This window comes from Lynx rufus, unplaced genomic scaffold, assembly GCF_022079265.1.
Source record: "Lynx rufus isolate CCGP_SWC_20201006 ecotype Redwood Valley unplaced genomic scaffold, mLynRuf1.p SCAF_8, whole genome shotgun sequence".
NCBI lineage: Eukaryota > Metazoa > Chordata > Mammalia > Carnivora > Felidae > Lynx > Lynx rufus.
The window spans coordinates 23,665,677-23,682,730 of record NW_025814896.1 but is presented as its reverse complement, the minus strand read 5'-3'; the positions used below and the strand labels follow the sequence as shown (position 1 = coordinate 23,682,730).

Here is a 17,054-nt window from a genome sequence, read left to right as displayed (position 1 = left end):
TTTAGATATATTAGATTAAATAAAATATATTATTAAAGTCCATTTCACCTCTTTCCTTTTACTTTTTTTTTTAATTTGTCCACTTTAAAAGTTAAAACTACATATGTAGTTCACATGATATTTCTGACAGCACAGCTGTCAGTAATTCTCAGCTTCCAGAACTATTATGAAGGTAAGAAAAGACGTGCAATGAAGAGCTCTGAAAAGTTGTGGAGCTCCACATCTGATGAGATCCTTCTTGCCATTTATACCCCTGGGCCTCCAGCTGCAGTCTGGGACCCGCCTCTGCACCCACCTGCCCCTGGAGCTCCTGCAGAGAGGCATAGTACTTGGACCACCAGTCAAGCTCTTCAGGATCTGGGATGTCTTCCTCCAGCTTGGGGCCTTGGTTCAGGAGGCTTCTCAAAGGGAGCTTCTTCAGAGGAGCCTGAGGAAGAGAACTGAGCGCCCCTAACCCAGCATCACCCAGTCCCTTCTCCACCCATTTCCATACCCCATCACCTTGAGAAGCCGTTTGGGCATCCCCACTTCAGCCAAGGAGGGATCCAGAGACCTCTGTCCTGGGAAAGAGGAAATGACACCAGGAGGAGGTCAGGTGAAGTCAGACTCCATGCCCCACGGGAGGGTCCCCTGGAGCCATCTCAACCGGGGAACTGAGGGGCTTCTGTCTGGAGGCCCTTAAGGGGAAGGAAGGCCCCTTACCTTTTGGTCCCTTAGGCACTAGGTCCACTGTCTCTTCCTCTTCTCCTTCCTCCTTGGGGGGATCCTCATGAGCCCGGAGTATGAATCGCAGCATGTGGGAGACAACATGGGAACCCACAAGCACGGTGCGGCCAAAGGCCCGGCGCTCAATCACCAGGATGCTGAGTGGGGGCTGTAGGTAAGGCTGCTCAGGCAGGTCCTGGGGGTGGGGAGAGAGAAACTGGGTCTCTGAAGACCTGGGGAGGAGGGAGAGGCAGCAGCACAGGCAGACAGAACAGTGGAGCTAAAGCTGCTTTCCCAGCTCAGCTCTGCCACAGCCTCATTGTGTCATGTCTGGTAAGTCACCAAGCCTGTTTCCCTGGCCAAAAAGGGATACGATCCTGCACTCAAAAGACTGTTGTAAATATCAAAAGACATAATAGATACAAAACTACTTTGGAGCCAACAAAGTGCTATCAGAAACATGTGGTGGTGGTGGTTGTTATTATATGAAGGATCAATGCTCAGTTTGCTAATGTAGATTTAAAGCCGTAGCAATATGTATGCCCTTTAATATGGGAATTCTATATCTATCAATGGATCCTAAGGGGGAGGGAAAAATTAAAATACTGTATTGTTGGGTTTATTTTATACATATGTGACAATTATCACACAAAGGAGGGAAGAAGGAATGGCCCTATAATAGAGAAAAATTTTACTGTAATTGAATTAGTATTAATCTGAAGTAGATTGTGAAAAATCAGCACACATACTGCGATCCCTAGAGCAACTACTAAGCAAAGATCAACAAAGGAATTAAAGTAGTACACTAATAAATATCTATTTAATACAAAAGAAAGCGGTAACGGAGGAACAAAAAATATATGAGACATTTAGAAAACAAATACCAGGGGGGCCTAGGCGACTCAGTCAGTTGAAAGTCTGACTCTTGGTTTAGGCTCAGGTCATGATCTCACAGTTTGTAGGATCAAGCCCCACTGTCAGGCTCTGCGCTGGCTGGCATGGAGTCTACTTGGGATTCTCTCTCTCCCTCTCTCTCTCTCTGCCCCTCCCCTGCTTGTGGAGTTATTTTTAGAGAGTGTATCGTAAGCCCTGGGAAAGTAAATGGGGTAATTGCTGAAATGTCAGCAATGTTCTGGTCTCAAGGCTGTCGAATGCGATAGCACTACAAGATCCAGAGCCCCACGATCTCCCAGGAGCCAGTTAGGAAACAGACCCACTGCAATTGCCTAGCAGTCCTTGAAACTGCACATCTTCCCTGCATGCTTTCACGTAAACACCAGATGTGTCTTTGGTCTATGTGTGGAGGCTCTTTGTGTTTTCCTCCCATGCTTTGACATTCTTTGATGTTTATATCTGGCGAACATGAAATAAAGACCAAGTGCAGTTTGCTGCTGTTTCACTGGCAGAGGCAGCCCTGCATGTCCGCTCCGTCTAAGAGTCTGAGAACTTTTTCTTCAGTGTGTGGCTACACCTGCAAGTGCTCTGTATCTCTCTCTCTCTCAATATAAATAAACATTAAAAAAAAAAGAAAAAAGAAAAAGAAAACAAATAGCAAAATGGCAGATGTAAATCCCAACCATGTCAATAATAACATCAAATGTGACTTTGATTTGTAAAACAAAGACAAAAGAAATGCAGAAAAAAATTAAATTTCCTTTGCCTTGGCAAAGTGCTTAAGACAGGCAGGGTGACCTTTCTTTAGGAACTCAACTGCCTCTATTGCTAGAGGCAAAAGGCAACCTTAGCTTGACATTAGCCTTACTGTAAAAATCCCTTTGGAAACTTCCTTTATTCTACCCCACCCCCCAAAGATATATGTTAGCAGTCATCCTCCAAGCAAATGGCCCACTGATATCATCTGATATCATAACTAAGGTTTTACCAGACAGTAGTAAACGACCTTATCCTAACAGCAGCTAGCCCCTCAAGGTCCTGGAAACTTGGCTTCCAAATTCCTCAGAGATTTACACTATTCCTAACCCTCTTCCAACCTGAAGGTATATAATCAGTCACTCCTCACAACCCCAGTGCAGCCCTTTCTGCCCACAATTCCTGTCCCTGTGCTTTAATAAAACCACCTGTTTTGCACCAAAGATGTCTCAAGAATTCTTTCTTGACCGTTAGCTCCCGGACCCCAACACTTCACATTGACTTTATTAAACACTTTAAGCAAAAGGCAGAGATTGTCAATGGATTTTTTTTTTTAATATGCAACTACGTGCTAAAAGATACTCTTTAAAAAGACACATATGGGTTGAGAGGAAAAGGATGGGGAAAGATACATCATGCATCCAGTAATCATAGAGAGCTGGAATGGCTTTACTATCAGACAAAATGGACTTTAAGACACAAAATTTTACTAGAGGCAAAGACGGACATTTTATGATGATAAACAGATCAACTCGTAGGAAGCTATAACAACTGTAAAATTTTTTTTTTCAACGTTTATTTATTTTTGGGACAGAGAGAGACAGAGCATGAATGGGGGAGGGGCAGAGAGAGAGGGAGACACAGAATCGGAAACAGGCTTCAGGCTCTGAGCCATCAGCCCAGAGCCCCACGCGGGGCTCGAACTCACGGACCGCGAGATCGTGACCTGGCTGAAGTCGGACGCTTAACCGACTGCGCCACCCAGGCGCCCCTATCAATTGTAAACATATATGTACCTAACAACAGAACCTCAAAATACAAGTAGACTGTGACAAAATTGAAGGGAAAAAAAACGATTCAACAATAATAGCTGGAGACTTCAATATCATATTCTCAATAACGGATGGAACAACTAGTTAGAAAATCACCAAGAAGGCTTTTTTTTTCATTGTTTATTTATTTATTTTGAGAGAGAGAGAGAGTGAGAGAGGGAGAGGGAATGAAGCCCAAGCAGGTCCCATGCTGTCAGCATGGAGTCCGACTCGGTCAGTCTCACTAACCATGAGATCATGACCTTGAGTCAAAATCAAGATCCAATGCCCAACTGACTGAGCCACTCAGGCACTTCGAGAAGGCTTTTTTTTTTTTTTAATTTTTTTAAGTGTTTGTTTATTTTTGAGAGAGAGAGAGTGTGAGCAGGGGAGGGGCAGAGAGAGGGAGCCACAGAATCTGAAGTAGGCTTCAGGCTCTCAGCTGTCAGCACAGAGCCTGATGTGGGGTTCAAACCCACGAACTGTGAGATCATGACCTGAACTGAAGTCAGATGCTCAACTGACTGAGCCACACAGGCGCCCTAAAGAAGACTTTTTTTAAGAAGGCTTGCATAACACTATTAACCCAGCCTGACCTAACTGACATCTATAGGTCACTCTACCTAAACAACAGAAGAATACTTAGTCATTCTTTTCAAGTGCACAATGGAGAGAGGTGGAGACAGGGATATGATTTCCTCAATTTGCACTGTGAAATAAGAAATGAAAGGAAACACTCCCTAGAAGTTCAATGAGCAAACTGCTTCCAGCTTCACCATCTTATAGCACAATGAAGTTTCCAAACTGAAAACTCCTGCAGGTGAAACAGAGTCAAGAATGTGTTAGGGTTTTTGTTGTTTTTGTTTTTTGTTTGTTTGTTCTTGTGGGGTTTTACCCCCTTGCAGTCTGGAACCACTACGCTTTGTCCCGGTCTCCCCCTCACATAGGCACAGCACTTTTCAGTTTACAAAGCCCTTTCACCAAGATCCTTTCTCTCACTGGCTCCCTATAGCACTCCTGCAAGAAGCATTTGATGTATTTCCTTCAATCTTCAACATTTCTTCAAATCAGAAATAGGTTTTTCTTTTATACAAACAAATAGGGACGCCTGGGTGGCTCAATCAGTTAAGTGTCTGACTCTGGGTTTCAGCTCAGGTCATGATCTCATGGTTCATGAGTTTGAGCCCTGCATCATCAGGCTCTGCATTGTTAGCACCGAGCCTGCTTGAGATTCTCTCTCTCTTTCTCCTCTGCCTCTCCCCCACTGTGCTAGCACTCTCTCTCTCAAAATAAATAAATAAGCTTTAAAAACATCATTAAACAAACAAAACACTAAAGCTCAACTAAGACAAGTGATTTGACAAGCTCCTAAGTGGCACTGTCAGAATTTGAATCCAAAGCCCATACTACAGAAATTACAATTTCTACAAAGAATGCATTTCTTTGCCCCTGGTGTCTCAGACACTAGATAGATTCTTTGTGACCTATATTGCATGACACTTACCTAAGCCACTCATTCAACAGAGCCAAGAGAGTACCACCAGTTCATGGATTAATCCAGAGATCAGCAAACTATAACCTGTAAGCCAAATCTGGCCCACTGCCTGTTTTTATAAATAAAGTTCTATTGGAACACAGTCATACTTATTCATTTACTTGCTGTTTATGTCTGTTTTCATGTTACTATTACAGAGTTGAGTAATTGCAACTGAAACTGTTTGGCCCACAAAGCCTAAAATATTTACTATCTGTCTTTTTATAGAAAATTTGCTCCAGACTTCAAGCTGTATTACAAAGCTGTAATCATCAAGACAGTATGGTACTGGCACAAAAACAGACACATAGGGGTACCTGGGTGGCTCAGTCAGTTGAGCGTTCGGCTTCAGCTCAGGTCATGATCTGGTGGTTCTTGGGTTTAAGTTCTACATCGGGCTCTGTGCTGACAGCTTAAAGACTGGAGCCTGCTTTGGATTCTGTGTCTCCCTCCCTCTCTGCCCCTCCTCTGCTTGTACTCTGACTCGCACTCTCTCTCTCAAAAAATAAACATTAAAAACTTTTTTTAATTAAAAAAAAAGACACATAGATCAATAGAACAGAATAGAGAACCAGAAATGGACCCATAAATGTACGGCCAACTAATCTTTGACAAAGCAGAAAAGAATGCAATGGAAAAAAGACAGTCTCTTCAGCAAATGGTGTTGGGAAACCTGGACAACAACATGCAGAAGAATGAACCTGGACCACTTGCTTATACCATACACAAAAATAAACTCAAAATGGATGAAAGACCTAAATGTAAGACAAGAAGCCATCAAAATCCTAGAGGAGAAAACAGTCAACAACCTCTGTGACCTGGGCTGCGGCAACTTCTTACTTGACATGTCTCCAGAGGCAAGGGAAACAAAAGCAAAAATGAACTATAGGGACCTCATCAAAATAAAAACCTTCTGCACAGTGAAGGAAACAATCAGCAAAACTAAAAGGCAACTGACAGAATGGGAGAAGATATTTGCAAATGACATATCAGATAAAGGGTTATATCTTTATAAAGAACTGATGAAACTCAACACCCAAAAAACAAATAATCCAGGGAAGAAACAGGCAGAAGACATGAATAGATACTTTTCCAAAGAAGACATCCAGATGGCTAACAGACACATGAAAAAATGCTCAACATCACTCATCATCAGGGAAATACAAATCCAAACCACAACGAGATACCACCTCATACCTGTCAGAATGGCAACATTAACAGCTCAGGCAACAACAGATGTTGACAAGGCTGTAGAGAAAGAGGAACCCTTTTGCACTGCTGGTGGGAATGCAAACTGGTACAGCCATTCTGGAAAATAGTATGGAGGTTCCTCAAAAAGTTAAAAATAAAACTACCCTACGACCCAGCAATTGCACTACTAAGTATTTATCCAAAGGATACAGAAGAGCTGATTCAAAGGGGCACATGCACCCCAATGTTTATAGTAGCACTAGCAACAATAGTCAAAGTATGGAAAGAGCCCAAATGTCCATCGAATAATGAATGAATAAAGATGAATGGCGCCTGGGTGGCTCAGTTGGTTAAGTGTCCGACTTTGGCTCAGGTCATGATCTCGCAGTTCATGAGTATGAGCCCTGCATCAGGCTCTGGGCTGACAGCTTGGAGTCCGGAGCCTGCTTCGGATTCTGTGTCTTCCTCTCTCTCTCTGCCCCTCTCCCACTCATGTTCTGTCTCTCTCTCTCAAAAATAAGCATTAAAAAAGAAGAAGAAGAAGATGTGGTATACATATACAATGGAGTATTACTTGGAAATCAAAAAGAATGCAATCTTGCCATTTGCAACAACATGGATGGAACTAGAGTATATTACTCTAGCAATAAGTGAAATAAGTCAGTCAGAGAGAGACAAATATGATTTCAGTCTTATGTGGAATTTAAGATAAAAAATAGATGAACATAAGGGAAGAGAAGCAAAAACAGTATAAAAACAGGAAGGGAGACAAACCATAAGAGACTTAAATACAGAGAGCGAACTGAGGGCTGCTGGAGGGGTTTGGGGTGGGGGGATGGGCTAAATGGGCAAGGGACATTAAGGAGGACATTTGTTGGGATGAGCACTGGGTATTATATGTAATGATGAATCACTAAATTCTATTCCTGAAGTTATCATTATACTATATGTTAACTAATTTGGATGTAAATTAAAAATAATAATAATATTAATTTAAAAATAAATTTAAAAATATTTGCTGATCCCTTGACTAACCTAAGATGACTGGCTAGGAATTCACCATCCCACTGCCCTTTCACTTGTTAACCCAGCATTTCTTGCTCCCAGCCCATGTCCTCACCACTGTCAGATGCCTGACAAGCTCAGTGAAATTGGGGTTCTCACGGTAACTGGCCAGGACCTCCGACTCCACACGTCGCCCAGCCACCTCCAGCACAACCTGGGGCTGCTCCACTTCAAACAGATGCACACGGCCGAGACCCCTCAGACCCCAGAACAGCACCTGGGGTCAGGAAGTGAGAAATTCAGGGGCCTGCACTTGACAGAAGGCACCCAGGTGTGTGTGTGTGTGTGTGTGTGTGTGTGTGTGTGTGTGTGTGTATGTGGTGGGGGTGGGAGGGATGTGTGACTGACGATACCTCAACACGGAACTCCCTGAGTACTGGACGCACGTTAGGTGGCAGGGACAGGCGCCCGGAGAGGGGCTCGGCCAGTGGTGTCAGATCCTGGGGCTCTACATCACTGGGCACTGAGGGCTGCAGGGGGCAAGAGATCAGAGGTCAAGGAGGAATCAGGCCAAAGGAGGGAAATGTGGGCTTGGGGAAGGGATATTGAGAGCTGCCAGTGAAATATAAATCCAGAGGAACTAAAAAGGCTGGATGGGCAGGAGGAGCATATCTCAGGAAGCAGTCATGCACAGGAAGGTGGGTGTCTGAGGCATGAGGATCAAGCTGCAGCCTAGGGTCTGTCTCTAGGGTGGAAGGCCTGGCAAAAGGAACCCACGATATGTGTACTTCTAATGTTCCCTGAAGTTGGGAAGTCCAATGAGGTGACTGCAAGACAGATCTGCAGCCTGCATTTTCTGGGGGTAAAATACTTGGAGGGGTAATCCCAGGACATGCCCATGTTCCATATTCTCTGGAGGCAGACAACCTGATAGAATATAAGAGTCCACAGCCTGTGCCGGCTAGGCCAGGGTATTCTGACCTCAAACCGGCCACTGTAGTCCAGTTCAATGAGTTCAAAGGTGGCAATGAGCTCTCCAGCTGCCCGGGGCCCCTTTCTTAGGGGGAAGAACTGTAGCTCAGGGCGTTGGTAAGGGTCCTCTGTCAGCTTCACCCTCGGGGTGGCCAGTGCCCTTCCCAGGAACACAGGGGGGCCCTGCAGAGAGCAGGGCAGTTAAGACAAAACTAGAAGATGCTCCAGAGCCAGGGGAAGGGAGCATCAAGATGAGGAGTGGGGGGCACTCGGGGGTGGGAACACAGATGGGGCCCAGGCCACACTCACAAACTTATTGTGGTCAAAGACATTGACGACCACTAATGGAGGCTCCTCCTGCAGATGCTCCCTCCTCCCGTCTACAATCAGCTGATCAAACACCAAGAGCTCATCCCACAGGGGACTCAGCGTCTGCTCCAGGACCTTGGGGGCCATGCAGAGAGGGAGTCAAAGGCAGGCATCAAAGGAATCGCCAACATACATCCCACATGAGCACTCTTGCCCTGAAGTGATACTTTAAGCAGCTGTTTACCACAAAAGGAGGGAGAGTGTGGTGAAGATGAAACAGCCCGCCAGAGTGGGGTTGGAGCCTGGTCCCCCTAACTGTAAACTGCCACCCTTGGGGCTAATCCTACAGTCAACCCCTCAAAACAATTCCTCATCCGGAAGGCCCTCTAGTTCTACGCCACCCTCTAAACCAGGGCGGCTCAATCCAGCATCCTGTCCTGAAAATCCAGAGCAGGAAAAGAGACTTAGGGCCTGAGGAAAAGCTCAGCCCTCACCCCACTCTGTCTCCCAGAGCCCCCCGCTTCCCACAACATCCCAGTGCAGCCCTCACCTGTGTGGTCTGGCACTGGGTAGAGATGAGGACTCGAGCAAATGGGTCCGAAAGCCCACTGTCATCTGCTGCCAACACCCCTCGGGCCTGGTACAAGTGGGCCCGGAGCTGGAAGTAGCTGAAGTCTGCGGTGGGGGCAAGAAAGAGATGTTTGTTCAGGGGACCACCGGAGTCCCTGACCCCAGACCCCTCCAAACCCCCAGCTGAGCATCTAGCCCCGCACGTGAGGCAAGTGTCGAGCTGTACTCACCATCCCGGCACAGGTGGTGGGGCAGCCCCGCAGAGGGCTCGGGCAGCAGGTCCTGGGGGAGCTCTGAGGTGCAGGCCTTGGCTTGTTTGCCCAGCCCTAGCCACAGGAAGAGCTCCAGCTTGGCACAGACTTCGCCTGGAGCTGCCCCAGGTGCCTATTGCAGGGAGGTGGCATGTTAGGCCCCACCTCTTACCACCCCCCTAGACCTGTCCCTGCACCCCCAGGGTGTGCCCATACTCTCTGTATCACCAGACCACTTCCCAGTGCCGAAGCCAAAGAGTACTCCCTGTACCCTATCCCTACACCCCACTCCATGCCGTCTATCCAGTACCCATTACCCTGAACACTCCCATAACCTAGTCCTCTGGCCCCAACACCGTCACTTCCTATACCAAACCCCATTCCCCCAAAATGCACTCTAAGCTCTTCACTGCCACACCCCACGCTTACCCCCTCTGTCCTCTGAGCCCCAACACATTTAGATGCCCTGTTCCCTACCCCAACAGTCACTGCTTCTTAGCACTAGGGACCTTTGCTGGCATCTATTCCAGGGACACCTTGATTAGAAGCATGTTGCCCCCAAACCAGCTGTACTTATAAGGAACAGACTCATCACTCTCCCATTCTGGTCACCTGACGGTCTATCAGAGCCTGGTCAGCAAAAGGGCCAGTGCAGGCCCAGAGCTGACAAAACTTGGTGTTTTTCTCACATCAAAGTGGACCTAGGTAAAGGTACAATCTCCTTTTGGCTTTTAGGATAATTGAAAAGAGTTCACGTATACTTTTAAAAAGAATAATAATCTTTAAGTAAATATTAAATGTAAAAAATTTAAAAATTAAAATAAGACATTTTATAACTTAAAATTTTTTTAATTGAAAAAAAAGTTTTAAATAAGAAAATTTTAAGTTTTTTAAAATACAACAAAGAGTTTGGGGACACCCTGATGGGAACCACAGCCTTCCACTTCATGCCCCCTGCCCCCACCCTAGGAGCCTCACCCCACTCCAGTCTCCAGCAACCCACACCCCTCACCGAGAGCAGCAGACTCTGGATCTTCCCGCAGTCCCGGCCTCGCTCCTCCTCGACCACAGAGAACAGCACATCCTGGGCAGGGATCCGGGCCCAGGCCACTCGGCGCCGCCCACTGAGCATCCAGACTAGCACATCTGGGAGGGGTGGCTGGGGCTGTGGGCAGAGAACTGGGTCATGGATGGAGCTGAGACCACCTGTGCTGCAGCTTCCACTGGTCCGATGGACAAAGCATCCATCTTAGCCCTGACACATACCCTTAAACCCCAGATCCATAGAGCCACCTGCCTCCTAGACATATCTCTCTTGGATGCCCCACAGGCAACCTCAAAGTCCAACCTGACTTCTTTTTTTTTTTTCCTGTTTTTTTTTTAATTGTGGTAAAATACACATTGCATAAAACTTACCTCTGCAACCATTTTTAAGTGTACAGTTCAGTAGTACATTGCTGTGCATCAACCAGTGTTGTGCAACCATCACCACCAGGGTGTGCAGGGTAGGGAAATAGGTGGCCAGGTGTTACCTCCTGGGCCAGGAAGCGCAGTTTGGCCAAGAGCTTCTTGGACAAGGCCACCTTCTCTTGCACGTTGCCCTGTCTCAGACCCCGTAGAAGCCGCAGTCCTTGCTTTGCCAACAGGTTCTGGAAGGACAGGAAGAAACATGAGTGAAGGGCCCCAGCTAGGTGCCCCTGATCCCCCTTCCCCAGACCGTACCAGGCTGTGCACGAGCAGTTTCCTTCGGCATCGATCCAGGGCATTGGGCCGGGTCATTGTCCTGCGCTCAGCACCATGGCAAAACTGTCTGCAGTGACCAGGAGCGGGCATGGCAGGTGGGAGTCAGAGGAAGGAACGCTGACCCCCTAGGGGACCACCTCCCTCAGAGCAGGCCTCCCACCACCTCCCAGACTCCCTCACAGCTCCTGTCAGTCATGTTCTCAAAGATGTCCCTTTCCTAAGCCAAGGATGGCTTCTGTACATGGACCACTCCCAACTTCATAGAGGCCAGCCTCACTTTGGAGCCCCAGAAGGCACTACTATGTAACTATCTACTGCCCTGGCTACTCAAAGCTGGCCCAGGACCAACAGCAGTGGTATCACCTAGTTAGAAATGCAGAATCTCCGCCCTGCCCCAGACCTGCTGCTAGAATCTGCATGCTGGTTCTGGGGGATTCCAATGAACACTAAAGGCTCAGATGGGCTTTATAATCCCAACATTAACTAATGGTAGCTCAAACATTACATGCCCAAACCAAGTGCATAATTTCCAATTACCGCCCCCACACACACCTCTCCCCTGCCAAAATCTGTTTTACTTTAAAACTTCAGAGACATCCTTCACTATTCTTTCTTTCCTTCCTATTCCACATCAATCCACCAGCATATTGTTCAGGCTCCATCTTCAAAATATGTTCAGCATCTGACCACTTTTCTCCTTTTCCAGGACCATCCTAGTCCAAGCCTAGAACAATTGCAGCAGCTTCCTAGCTGGTCTTACTATGCTCCTTTCCTACTCTCCCCATGAATATTCTCAATATGGCATCCAGAGAGATATTTTCAATGCTTTTCCAGACCATTTCACTCCTCTCCAGAGGTTTCTCATCTCAAACAACAGCATTTTTAAGAAAGCCCTACATAATCAGGCTCCCTTTATCTCCCCTATCCTCATCAAACATTCCTCTCCCCTCGTGCACAATCCAACCATCACATCACACTGGCCTTTCTGCTCCTCCGTGAATACACCCAGCCCATCACCACCTCGAGGCCTTTGTATTAGCTGCTCCCTCTGCTAGAATGTTCGGTCCCTAGATCTTCACATGGCTCACTTCCCTTCTTCATTCAGGTCTCTACTCAAATGTTACCTCCTCTCAGATCTTCCCTGGTCATCCCTTCTAAACAGCCCCCGCCACTTTCTCCATTCTCATATTCTGCTTTATCTGTGTCTCAAAATAAAAAGTAATAGAAAGTCCCTAAGGCAGGGACTTCATTTTGATTACCACTTGTACCCCCAGGCCCTGGCACCTAATCGATGCTGAAAAAACATTTTCTGGGTAAATTAAAATGCTTTTTGAGACATAATATTTTGGGCCCTTTATGACCTATGGTTATTTCTTAAGTTTTTATTATGGAAATTTTCAAAAAGATAGAAAATAAATGACTCCAAGGATTTTTCATCCAATACTGCTTCCAGAGGTTACACTTTTGGCTTAGTAATTGCTCTTTGCTCCAAGGCTTCTATGGGTAGAAATAACCAACATAAAATAAAACTGAAATCTTCTTGATGAGATTTAGGTCCACAAGATGAGATTTAGGGAAATTGGATCTGGTAGAATAATAGCCAAAAAAGAAAACCATACTGGCCAAAACTATACATAGCAAAATATGACACAGACAAATCTTCCATTGAAATTTCCCTGCCAAAGGATAATTTCAGTCATAAAATCATTTCAGTAAAGTGAAAAGAAAAACAGTTTAATGGCACTATATAGAAAGTCAAACAAGGAATTAAACTGGATTAAGGGTGGTAGCACTTGTGGAACAAATGTAGAGAATGTAGACAGAGAAAAGAGCTTTAGAATAAAGCGCTGGAACATAATCACATGAACCTTTAGAATATGTAGAGGTCAAGAAGAGACAAGGAGCAAGTGAAAGAGAAAGAACAGCAAGGGAAGCAGAAGGAAAACCAGAGGCATAGAAGTCAACAGCAGAGTCTTTCAAGAAGGAGTGTGGGGTCAAGTGCATCTGTTCACACTGAGAAGCTGAAATATGGGGACAGAAAAGTGACCACCTACAAGCAGCCCCTTGCCTGAGTCCTCCTCTCATCTGACCTCCACATGCTGGAGCTCTCCAGATCCTCGGTTTCTCTCTCTCTTTTTTTTTTAATATATATATTTTTAACATTTATTTATTTTTGAGAGACAGAGAGGGAAACAGAAAACGAGCAAGGGAGGGGCAGAGAGAAAAGGAGACACAGAATCCGAAACAGGCTCCAGGCTCTGAGCTGTCAGCACAGAGCCTAACACAGGGCTGGAACCCATGAACCATGAAATCATGACCTGAGCCAAAGTTGGATGCTTAACCGACTGAGCCACTCAGACTCCCCTCAGTTTCTCTTTTCTCTGCTTCCTAGACAGTCATATCCAGCTCCATCTATGTATTTACAGCTCCCAGTTTTTCATTTCCAGCCTAGAAGTCTCCCCAGACCTCAACTCATACAGCTAACAGCCTAACAGACACATCTGCTTATAAGTCTAATAGAAATCTCAAAGTTAACATACCCCAAAATGAGCTTCTGATATTCCCTTCGCTGACATCAGACCTCCTCCTTCACTTGCTTTCCATAGCTCAGTAAATAGCACCATCTACACAGTTGTGCAAGCCAAGATCTTGAGGGTCATTCATGACTCCTTCCTGTACATTTTTCCTCATCCCCTATACCTTCTATTCACAAGTACTGAGGTGTCACCTTCAAAGCCCAAATTGCTCTTGAATCCATTCATGTCATTCTATGTCCACTGCAACCACCCTAAATTAGATTCATCAATATTGGTCACCTGGATTATTACAATGTCCTATTTAGTAATCTCTTTGCTTCCTCTCTTATATCATCCCTTCCCCACTGACCTTTTTAAAGGATAAGTCAGAGCACATCCCTTCCCTTCTCCTTTCAAAACCTTCAGTGGCTCTTCAAGTAAATCAGAGAAGAAGCCACGGACAGTAATTACAATGGCGATTGAGGCTTCCACATGCCTCTCCCCACCATTATCTTCCTTTCCTCACACACACTGCAGCCTCATCTACTCTCCTCACTGTGCTAGAGTCACACTGGTTCCCTTCCTCCTCCTCAAACACACCAGGCATATTTCACCACAGTGCCTTTGCACATGCTATCCCTTCTGTCTGGAACACCCTTACAGATACAGCTTGCTCCTTCAACTTCTTCATATCAACTTCATAGTGGCCCCCCTTTGCCACCCTTTCTAAAATTGCAACACCTCTCTCTAATATTTCCTAGCTTTATTTTCTCCCTAACACTATCCTTATCATAATTCTTATATTTCTTCCTTATTGTTTATATGTTTATTACTTGTTTCTATCCAACCTCCACACTATCCCCCACCAGAATATAAGTTTCAGGAATTTTTGTGGGCAAGAATGCTTTTTCACTGGGCACCTGGGGGCTCAGTCAATTAAGCGTCTGGCTCTTGGTTTCAGATCAGGTCATGATCTCACAGTTTGTTATTTGAGCCCCGCATTGGGCTCTGTGCTGACAGCGTGGAGCCTGCTTGGGATTCTCTCTCCCCCACTTTCTCTGCCCCTCCTTTGCTTGCTCTGTCTCTGTCAAAATAAATAAATAAACTTAAAAAAAAAAAGAATGCTTTTTCACTGTTATTTCTGCACCTAAAACAGTGTCTGGCATAGTAAGTGCCATAAATATTATTGAATAAATGGATTCATAACTCTTTTGAGAAGAGGATCAGAAAAACACTTATGGGGTGCCTGGGTGACTCGGTTAAGCGTCCAACTCTTGGTTTCAGCTCAGGTCATGATCTCACAGTCTGTGCTGACAGCATGGAGCCTACTTGGAATTCTCTCTCTCTCCCTTTCTTTCTGCCCCTCCCCAGAGCACTCGCATGATCTCTTGCTCTCTCTCTCTCTCAGAATAAATAAATAAACATGAAAGAAAGAAGGAAAGAAAGAAAGAGAAAGAAAGAAAGAAAGAAAGAAAGAAAGAAAGAAAGAAAGAAAGAAAGAAAGAAAGAAAGAAAGAAAAGAAAAGAAAAGAAAAGAAAAAGACCCAAGTACTTGGAGCAGGGAGCAGGTTATGGAATTCAGGGCAGTGAAGGTCAAAGATGGAAGTCATTAGAACAAGTTTACATGGTTACAGTAATGACCTGGTAACTAGGGACCAGTTGATGCTGCAGGAGAGAAAGTGGACAATTGCAGAGCTAGTTCCTCCGTAGATGAGAGATGAAATCAAGATCACAGCCATGACTGTGGAAGCAGGGACCCTTCCTCCACTATAGCAAGAGGGAAGGTGAGCAGATGGGTGCAGAAGCTGGCAAGGTGGTAGACATGCTGGAGGAAGGTGAAGCTTCTATGTTCTCCATGAAGTAGGAGGGGAGATTAGCTGGAAGGGAGTTTACTGGAGGGGAGTGGCCTAACTCCCAATAGTTTCTATGACGCTCCCTTGATGGGGATCGTCATCTCCTTATTCTCCTGTGAAGAGTGGAGCAAACGCAGCCTCCAGCCACCCTGGCTCCAAACAGCCACCACGAGTTTCCCTCACCCTGGAGTTTGACGCGAAGCCCCGCAGCAGTGAGGCTGAGGCTCCCAGCTCACCTGCTCCCTGCCACCAACTCTTCCAGCGCCTGCTTGAGCCGTGTGCAGGCAACAGGCCCCGGCCTCCGCTGCAGAGTCTCAACCTCCTGCAGCCCCTGGTCCTGCGCGACAGGGCCAGAGGGTCAGAGTCAAAGGGTTGCAGACTCCCTCTTTTAGACCACATCCCCACTCCAGAGCCTCTCCCACTCACTGCCGCACTTCCATGCCCAGGGCTTCTTCAGCTCCATCCAGGTCATGGTTCCATCTTTTTCTCTACCAGCTCCATGGCAGTGGGGCTGGGCCCCCAGTAGCTCTACCCATGGCCTTCACCTGGCCCCTTTCTGGGTGTATCAATTCTGAAGCCCTGTCTTCCCACAATTTCTGGTCTCCTCTGTTCCACCGGAGCTCTTTGGCTCTTTAGCCCTGCACCTAGGACATGCTGGCTCCCAGGTGCTCTACCTATTAGCCTTGCTCCAGAGCTCCTTTCAAAGGCCACAGTCTTCCCGACATCCCAGCCTCTCCCTGTGGGCACCCGCCTCGCTCTCACCAGCCTCTCGGCCACTTTCCGCACACAGTTAGTGCTCTGCAGGCGCCACGTGTGATCTTCCCAGCGGCTCCACACGTGCACACATGGCTTTCGGTGACGCAGGGGCAAGCAGAAATACGGCCTGTACCAGAGGGGTGGGGGGTGGGGGGTAGAAGAGCAGAGGCTGCGAGGGGCAGTTCTGGGCCACTGAGGATCTCCCAACACCCTCCTTCCAGACACCAGGAGTACTCACCCATTGCCATCCATGGGCTCAGGCCGCTGAGCAGGGGTCCCTAGCTCCTCCTCCAACACTAGCCCGGTTCCCATTTCCGTCTCCAGCAGAGGCTGTGCCTCCTCGGCCTTGCCCTCCGCTCCCTCCCCAGCCCTGGCCCTTGGGCCCAATTGCTCCTCCAGGCGGCCTGCACGACCTGCCCAGAGCAGCAAGTGTCAGGGGGAACCCAGCTTAGGGTCTGACCCCTCCTTCAAACTAACTCTGCCTCGATAAAAGCCAGAGCCCACCCCTTACTGAAGGTCAATTTCCCTTCCAGGGGCCTAAGTCTGGAACAAGAATCCCCACCCTTAAACCCATGACCCTCAGGGGTTCAGCTAGGCCACACACCGATAGAGATCTCAAAGCTGATGGGCTGAGAGGCCAAGGCAGGGTCAATCATGGTGGCCTCAAAAAGCACACCGAAGAGCAGGAAATCTTGCAAGGGCGCCAGGGCATTCTGAGGAAGGAGGGTCAGACGGCAGTCAGCCCCCACCCACCCAGGTTGCAATCCGAACTTTGCTTGGCCACAATGCTGATAGAAAGACTGCAACCAAGACCTAGAAATACCACTACAAGTATCCTACCTCTCAGTGCTCAGCCCCCCCCCCCACACATATGTGTATACACAAGAGCACATGTATACACACACTGCATTCTTTATCCAGGCCCAGAAATTCAGACTCCACCCCTGTGTTTAATGCCAGGGAGCCAG

The 17,054-nt window shown here is 46.9% G+C and overlaps 1 protein-coding gene across 1 annotated transcript in view; it reads right to left on the bottom strand.

The window, feature by feature from the left end:
* LOC124503533 (fer-1-like protein 4) overlaps positions 1–17,054 on the bottom strand; it is a 33,516-nt gene that overhangs the window by 10,196 nt on the left and 6,266 nt on the right. The window contains exons 16-31 of the mRNA XM_047068636.1: positions 16,691–16,799; positions 16,325–16,499; positions 16,093–16,213; positions 15,567–15,667; positions 10,941–11,028; positions 10,751–10,867; positions 10,231–10,383; positions 9,198–9,351; positions 8,948–9,072; positions 8,398–8,532; positions 8,098–8,271; positions 7,530–7,646; positions 7,232–7,393; positions 703–901; positions 502–560; positions 296–427 (exon numbers count right to left, since the gene is read on the bottom strand). Coding sequence (XP_046924592.1) covers positions 296–427; positions 502–560; positions 703–901; positions 7,232–7,393; positions 7,530–7,646; positions 8,098–8,271; positions 8,398–8,532; positions 8,948–9,072; positions 9,198–9,351; positions 10,231–10,383; positions 10,751–10,867; positions 10,941–11,028; positions 15,567–15,667; positions 16,093–16,213; positions 16,325–16,499; positions 16,691–16,799 — 2,121 coding nt within the window. The remainder of the gene's footprint in view (positions 1–295; positions 428–501; positions 561–702; positions 902–7,231; positions 7,394–7,529; positions 7,647–8,097; positions 8,272–8,397; positions 8,533–8,947; positions 9,073–9,197; positions 9,352–10,230; positions 10,384–10,750; positions 10,868–10,940; positions 11,029–15,566; positions 15,668–16,092; positions 16,214–16,324; positions 16,500–16,690; positions 16,800–17,054) is intronic.